We start from the raw sequence: 8,217 nt of genomic DNA on the forward strand, positions 1-8,217 counted from the left end.
TGACTCTGTAAATCTCCACAGTGAACAAATGGCAACCAAATGCAGGCGCCTAGAAGATAGGCAAAGGTCAGCTTGCCCAAACTGTAGGTTAGAAACCCGAACCAATCTATGTACAGATCTCTGCAGAAAACAATTAAACCCTTCCACCGAATACCTAAACCTTTAATCCAGTTTGCAGCCTGTCTTTATTTTGTTTCAACAAGGTCTCTTCTTCAACACAAATTCCTCCCTCGCTGACCAGAAACTTCCACAACAGACCATACAATTATTGTGAAAATGTTGAATCAAGTGAGAAGTGGGTCACTTTCTCATAGACTTCTATAGAAACCGACCTCCTTTTTCAATTGCATGTGTCGCCCCCTCCTGGAATTCAGATCTAATGCAGGTTGAAGGAGTCGCCCCTCCTGGAATTCAGATCTAATGCAGGTTGAAGGAGTCGCCCCTCCTGGAATTCAGATCTAATGCAGGTTGAAGGAGTCGACCCTCCTGGAATTCAGATCTAATGTAGGTTGAAGGAGTCGACCCCCTGCTGGATTTCAGATATAATGCAGGTTTAAGGAGTCAACCCCCTGCTGGATTTCAGATATAACGCAGGTTTAAGGAGTCGACCCCCTGCTGGATTTCAGATATAACGCAGGTTTAAGGAGTCTCCCTCCTGCTGGATTTCAGATAAAACGCAGGTCTGGGTGCCCACAGACGGCTACATTAATTTGTCCCTCCATTTCTGATTCAACAAAGGCACGACATCAGGAGGATCTAAATTGATAAGCTTTAGTGACCCAGCGTCACACAAGTCTCACATTTGAACTTTTGTAAATAGGCAAGTTAAAATACGCACACACCAACAAGTTTAGGAACACCGTAATACAGTGGTGTACAATGTCAAACTATTAAACCTGGAGCTCTGAGTTTTGCCCTGTCTCCTCAGTCATCTGTGTTTCGAGAGCTCCAGCTCCAGATCTGGATCCTCCAAGAGAAACAAAGTCATCAAACTGCTCGACATCACCGACATCCAGAAGGTCCGTAGAGTCTCTGGTTCTGTTTCTTCCTTGTGATTTGTTCCTGTTGTTGCTGCTGTTATCAATCATTTATCCATCATTACGTTAATTAGAGTTTGTCCTTTTGTGTCATAAACTGTCTTTTGCAACAGTAACTGATTCCGATTCATGACAGTAGAGTTTATTTCAAATGTGTCTGCTCCGTCCCGAACAGTACAAAGTTTTGTCTGTGCTGCCTGGATCTGGGATGGGCATCTCCATAGCAACACCATCCACCCAAAAGGTAAGAGATCAGAGGGATCGGAGAATTAGTTAATTTAGAATAATACCGAGGCATGCTAACAACAATAAGACCCGGGTGGAGACTGTCAGCAGGGTATTCACATTCTTGAGAGAGGAGCTGCAGCAATTTGCTGTACAAAACAGAAATATGGTGTTTTTTTAATTGAACCATGTAAACTTATTCTGGTAAAACCTCTAAATACAATTATGAACTTGAAAATTGGCACAATATGAGCACTTTAAATAATTTTACACAGCTCTTATTTTCCCACGTTCATTCAACACTACGTCATGGTGCTATTTTTTTTTTGTGTAGTTCTTTTTTTCACTAACAATATAGTTTTTGTGTATTATCTTCAGTTGCGGGGAAGTGCAAGTTGAGCAATACTTGGCTTGAAAAAAATGAATATAGGGTTTCATTTTAGACTTCATTCATAATGGTCTTTAAAAAGTCTTCAATTTGACTTGATGGAACCTGCAGAAACTCTGGTGAAACCTGTGATTGAAAACACCTGGGTGGCTGTGCAGATATAATATAACTACTAACAGTGTCTGTAAATTACATGTAGTGGAGTAAAAAGTACAAATTTTCTCTCAGATATAGTGAAGAATGAAGACGCATGACATCAAACCAAGTAAAGCACAAGTACCTAGAAGTTGTACTTAAATGTACTTCGTTGCCTTCTGTTCTGTTGCAGCCGATGGTTTTCGGCGCGATGATCCACAGAGACGAGGCCTTCGACGCCATCTTCACTCAGTACATGAAGATCGTTGGCACGGCTACAGCCACCGAACCGGAGACATAGTGTCGCCTTCGCACGCACAAACACTGCACCTGTCTCACTATATTCACCGGTGACGTCGTGAAGCGGCTGCTGACGTCCGATTGAGCTCCTCTCGCACGATCGGGGTCCGCTGATCGACTAATATAGAGCTCAATATAGAGCTTCAGCTTCCAGAAGGGAAAATCCCATTTCATTTTCTCCATAAGGATCTTGATTAGTAGCCATCATGTCTAAACTATCCAAGATGGTAAGCCACAAGTCCGAATGATATTAAAACTATAGTGCGTAGTTTCTGTAATGACAACAAAACTGTCGGCGCGTCTACATGATACAAGCCTTCCGCCGTTACCGGTAGCCAAGGAGGACACGGAGGATTAAAAAAACTTGATGGACTCTTCATAAGAGGTTCTTCACTGGAATTCCTGCAAGTTAAAGTCACCAGACGACACCAATTTCTAAACCCAGAAATCCAGAGAGAGTTGCGTGGAATTAGCTTCGTAGCAACTCATATGGCGACGGCTTTAATGTGACGGACGTTCGTTACTATGAAAAAATTACGCACTAAAGCTTTAACCTTGTTTTTCAAAATGTTATTTTTGCTTCATGTTTTATGGTGACAATTAATCTCGCAGCTGGTTGGTTTGGTTCCAGGCTTAAAACCCTTTTTATAGTTAAAGGACAACACAAAGGGTTAAACTGTTTTCACAGAAAGCTTCCGCCCAAGACTTTACGTCTTTTCGAGTGTTAATTTACCATAAATGATCAAATTAATGGCTTGGATTTAAATCTCAAAATAACGGTTAGAAGGGGGCGTTACCTGAATCATAATGATAATAATCTCACTTGATAAATTCAGTATAAAGTCATTTCACACTCTGCTAACAGTACTTCCTCTGTATAATACTAATACTATTCTCAAACAGTGATTATTTCCATTTGTTTCTTCTTCTTCTTCTTCTTCTTCTTCTTTCTCTTTTATTTATTCTCACCCTGCTACGCTCCAGTCGTTGAAGCTCACCACTTCCTGCACAGATGCTTCACATTAAAAGCCTTCCAAGGGCACAATTTCTTTCTTACTTGAAAGGCTTTTAATGTGAAACATCTGCAGGAACACTGATTTAAAAAAAGCTGACGCAACAACTACACTTTATTAAAACTGGTCAGATGGCGTCATCCAGTGACTTTTGGAGCTAGTGCTAACTACTTTCAATGGAAAAGAGACTGGCTGCAACTATCAGTTTATTTCGATGGGTCCTAAAACCAGTTCAAACCCCCAAAATATTAAGTCTAAAATGACATTTAAGACTTTCCTGACCTTCCTTACATTCCTAACTGCACCGTTACACTGAGACATATTACACTGGGACGTTTATACCCACGTGTGAGGCATTCCTCCTAGTTTTTAAAATAAATAACGATTTATTTTTCTTTTCTTACATCAATTGCAGATAAACTTGTTTAAACGTAATTCATTTACATTAGTGTCTTCAGGGAATTGCATTACATAACTCCGTGTTCTACCTAGCGGCTACGCCTTACAGTCAGTTAATATTATTATAGTATGTTGATTTTTTTTATGAGGTGGTAAGAGGCTGTTTGTATTATATATGAATGTTGTGAAACATTTAATGTAAATCACAAAGTTAACCTCAGCTTAACGTTTTTGTCTTAGCTTAAAGCTAAAGCTAGCGACCCAGAAACAACCCGTAACACAGTTAACAGTTTGTCGAGTCAAACTTTAAATTTCCGTCACGTAAAGAAAACAGAAGCCACACGGATATGAAATGTTGACTTTTTGTCCCAAACTTTAGCTTTTCTCTTAGCTCGAAGCTAATCGGCTAAAGCAATTTACAACACATTAGGCTCGTTCGAGATGAACTGCGCCCCGTCTGTAAAGTGGACGAGAGCAGGCGGCAGCAGCGGGGGGGCGGTGACAGAAAGCTGCGGTAAAGTCGGACAGTTTCCAGCCGATTCCAGCCGCCTTCAGGCTGGACAGGAAGTGATGAAAACACTGTGGTGCGATTCTGATTTGATAAAATATAATCAGACCCACGTATCAGCTGGTACACGGTCTCCAGTTGTTTTAGTTATGACAGAGTAGCTGTTAAAGTGCTCTACATGTGACCTGTTGCTGATTTTAATGAACAACAGACTGGAGATGATCCGTGATCTGATCAGATTTAGTCTCTTTGACTTCTAAACGTAACTATCAGCCACACAACATGTGTTCTGGACAGAATAAGTCTTTAAATCAGACAAATAGCAATTAAAATCCCTCCGATTCAAAAACGATAAAAAAGTTTATATAAAACGTCGTCACGTTGTAAACCAATCAGGTGTTAAATCAGCTGAGAAGCCGGCGTTTCCCAGCATGCTCTGGGTCCGCCTGGCTCTTGCAGTCGGTGAAAAGCAGCCGCGCCGCCTGCGTCTCAGACCTGCGGCCGCCTCTGCTCTCGTCAGATTTCCGTTGCCCACGTGTGCATGACGTCAGAGCGAGTCGGGATCAAGTCGGACACAAATCTAACCGGCGTGCACCGGGCGCCGATCGCCGGTGATCGATTCTGCGCAGACCTGGCTCATCTCCAACGAGCCTATTCACTTGATTTTTGTTTTTCATTAATCACAGTTCAGCTGTCTTTTAGGTTTAGCTTTCATTTAAATCCAATGAGCCGAGAGATTAAAACAAATGGCTAATATACAGTATTGACTTTTAGTTTTTTTTAGCTCCTTATTATCTGTCTCTTCCTAATGGACTAACACTAAACAGTTGAAAACACAATGACTTACATTTTCTTTCTTTTTAATCACCGTTCCGTTATCTTTTAGGGTTAGCTTTCTTTTAAAGCCAGTTAGCTAAGAGGTTAAGAAATGGCTAAATGTCGACTTTTTCGGTTTAGCTCGTGTTAAACTTGTTTTCTGACCCAAGCTAATCGGCTAAAGCTAAACAAGTTAAAACGACACCAGGAGGTTTTTTTTTTTCTTCTCAGTTCAGCTTCTATTTTTACTTTGTAGAGAACCATGGGTGTCGTGGAATAAAACGACAATATCTGTTCACGCAAGTTAATAATCGTTGCTCTGAAATGGCGATAAATCGGATCTTAATGAGCCGCTTTAGTTTTTGATTTGAACCCGAGATATGTCAGTATCACAATGTTTTTGTCACTTTTGTTGTTGTTTTTTTCTGAGCTTTTTCAATGTTTCTCTTCCTGCATTTTTTTTTTTTTACTTTTTAGTTTTTTCCCCCGTAATTTTTGTCACTTTTTCAACGTTTTTACAAACGTAAAATCTTATAAAATTGAATAAAACACCCAAAATTCAAAGACATTTTGTAAACTGATCATTTATTTGACTTGTAAAGAGCGTCGTAGGGAACCACCTACATTATGTATTTGGACATTTTGGTCGATAGAAACCCAAATTTTCTGATATAGATACTTTTTAGAAAATGGGTCAAATTTGACCCGAGGACAACCGGAGGGTTAAATCTTCCTCTGGCATCCTAACATTTATAAACAACAGGTTTGCTTTTCTTCCTGCAGGCTTTTTAAGTTGAACGAGGAACGTTAGTCAGTTATGTACATTTCATAATAATGTGTGTGTTCCTGCCGATCACCACCGGTCGGTAACGTTGTATTTATCGTGTATTAACTGTCAGTCTGAAGACTGCCCCACCAGCATTTACCCCTTTTTTTTATTATTTATTATCAAATTCACCCCATTTCAATGAAAAAAACTTCACAAATTTGACCTTTTGACCTAAAATAAACCACCCTAAACAGATGAGGTTATCCTTTTTTAGTGGGTTAAAAACACTTGTTTACTATAATAAAAATACTATAATAGTTTGTAAACATAAAATATGCTGCATACATGAATGCTGTTTTTCAGTAATATATGAATGTTTGTTCAAATACAGTTTTGTTTTTGGTGAGTTTCACAGAGCTCGTCAAGTTTTTCTAGTTTTTTAATTTAGTTTATGATGAAAAAACAATTTTAATTGTTTTCATTTTTGATTTTAATTATCGCTGCCAGTTGTTAACGCCATGTTGCCTAATTAAAACCTTTTGTTGTACGCGCTTCCCGACTCTCTTGCTTTAGCTCCTGAGCTTCCTCGGTTCGTTTTGTGTGGTTTCTCAGGTTTCACTGTTATCTCGTAAATGTTGTGAACTTTTCTCTGTCTGCTTGTTTGTGTCTTTCCAAATAATAATTATGGTTTTTTATAAAATGGTGCCATTGTACAAATAGGTGTAATTTCTTTTTTTAAATGATATGATTTCTTGTTAAAGAGTGGATGTTTTTATTGAAATAAAATCAAATGTCAGACACTGGCAATCTTGTGTTGTTGTTGTTTTTTTTTGTGTTACTGTGTCTGTTGGTGTCCTTAGAGAATCAGCCGCATGTTGGATTCTTGCTCTGTGTTTTTTGATATTTTATACTGTTATATTCTTATATTTTTTTGTGTCAACGCTGCAAAGGGATTGCTTTAATCTCGTTGCACAAGTACCGTGTACTTGTGTATAATGACAATAAAGGCATTCTATTCTATTCTATTCTATTCTGTGCTTTCAGGAGACAGGTTTGTCTTCTCTGTTGTGTTGTTATGGATCCCACATAAGTTAAAGGCAAGTCCCGCCCTACGAAGCAGCTCGATCGGTCGGGGTTAGGCATCGACCTCGAGAGGTTAAAGGAGCAGTCCGGTCAATAACAACACGCAGCTCTGTTGTTTGTAAATGTGGAAGTCTGTCAGCAGAGAGAAAACAAAACCAATCGGTGCTGCATACACCGTGTTATTCTCCTGCTACCGTTAGCACCCAACAGGCTCAAACAGGGCAAGTTTTAAACTTATTTTTAGCCTCTTAACATGTTCGAAATGTCATTAAAAGTGCCCCCCCCATGTGCAGTTGTTCCTTCCGAGTTAACACAGTGAATCTGACTGCTGTAGATGTAAAAGAAATGCATGAAAGTTGTGTTAATTTGGCTAATAGACCGGCCTATGCGAGCTAGACCGGTCTACTTTTACTGTTTAAATGACTTATATTAACCATTACAATTACTAACAACTTGCACTTTAGGGAACAGCATTTTGTTTTTTTATTTAGGCTCTGTAAATACATAAAAAATGACAATAAAAGGAAATCTTAATAAGCCAAAAGCCAGGCAGCTACAGTGATAAATCCCCTTCAAAATAATCATAAAACTTGAAATACACAAATTATAAAGCATCCTATTCCTCAGTGTAAGGCTTTATTATTATTAATGATAATAAACAATATGTTCTTCATTAACCGACTTATTTACATCAGTTTTATGTCCCGAGTTCAACACAAGCTTCAATTCCTTCAGTTAATTCGCTGACAAACATTTCTGATAACCGCTAGGAGTCATTTGATGGAAGGTCAGAGTTTGTTTTCGTCATAAGGTTTTACAGCCTCCAGTATCAGCAGGGAGGGTTTTATTACCACACACCGTAACACACATGTTCCTGTTTTTAATCACCTGCTGCTTCTCTCTCTAGTTTTAAACGCCTTGATTCATTGTCAGCCCTGAACAACCAACACACAACCAGTAAATAGTCAACTCAAAACACCCGTGTTTAACTACAGGGAGAGCTGATTCTTTCTTCTATCACATCTGCATAACATCTGTATGCCTACGTACTAGTGTACGGTGCGGAAAGCTAGGCTGTCACTCCTTAACACACAAGTACGTTAGTACGTTTTTTTTATTTATTTAACCTTTATTTAACCAGGAGGTCCCTTGAGATTGAAATCTCTTTTCCGAGGGAGACCCGGCCGAGACGGCACACCAGTTACAATATAAACAGAAATACAGCAGAGACACAATCACACCACACATAGAGGAAAGGAGCAGGTCACATGTGGCAGTTACATTTTTGAATTACATGACATTTTAACATGGCCTTAAAATCCTTTAATGGGACTAGATCAGTTAGATGGAGCAAGTTTTGCAAATTATTCCAAGACCATGGAGCAAAGTAAGAGAAGGCTTTCTTCCCCAGCTCAGTAAAAACTCTTGGAACCTGGTAAGACCTGGTGGAACGGAGATGAAAACGGCTAGAATTCAGCTTGAGGAAGTTTAAAATACATGTCTGATTGTAGTGAGATTAAATCAATAAATAATAATAAATAAAA

The 8,217-nt window shown here is 39.1% G+C and overlaps 1 protein-coding gene across 1 annotated transcript in view; it reads left to right on the top strand.

Moving 5' to 3' along the window:
- LOC116693728 (GRAM domain-containing protein 4) overlaps positions 1–4,128 on the top strand; it is an 18,717-nt gene extending 14,589 nt beyond the window's left edge. Inside the window, exons 17-19 of the mRNA XM_032522933.1 lie at positions 929–1,019; positions 1,213–1,281; positions 1,979–4,128. Of these exons, the coding sequence (XP_032378824.1) occupies positions 929–1,019; positions 1,213–1,281; positions 1,979–2,086 (268 nt within the window). The 3' untranslated portion in view covers positions 2,087–4,128. The remainder of the gene's footprint in view (positions 1–928; positions 1,020–1,212; positions 1,282–1,978) is intronic.
- Positions 4,129–8,217: the final 4,089 nt, after the last annotated feature.

Source organism: Etheostoma spectabile, chromosome 8 (genome assembly GCF_008692095.1).
Source record: "Etheostoma spectabile isolate EspeVRDwgs_2016 chromosome 8, UIUC_Espe_1.0, whole genome shotgun sequence".
Lineage (NCBI taxonomy): Eukaryota > Metazoa > Chordata > Actinopteri > Perciformes > Percidae > Etheostoma > Etheostoma spectabile.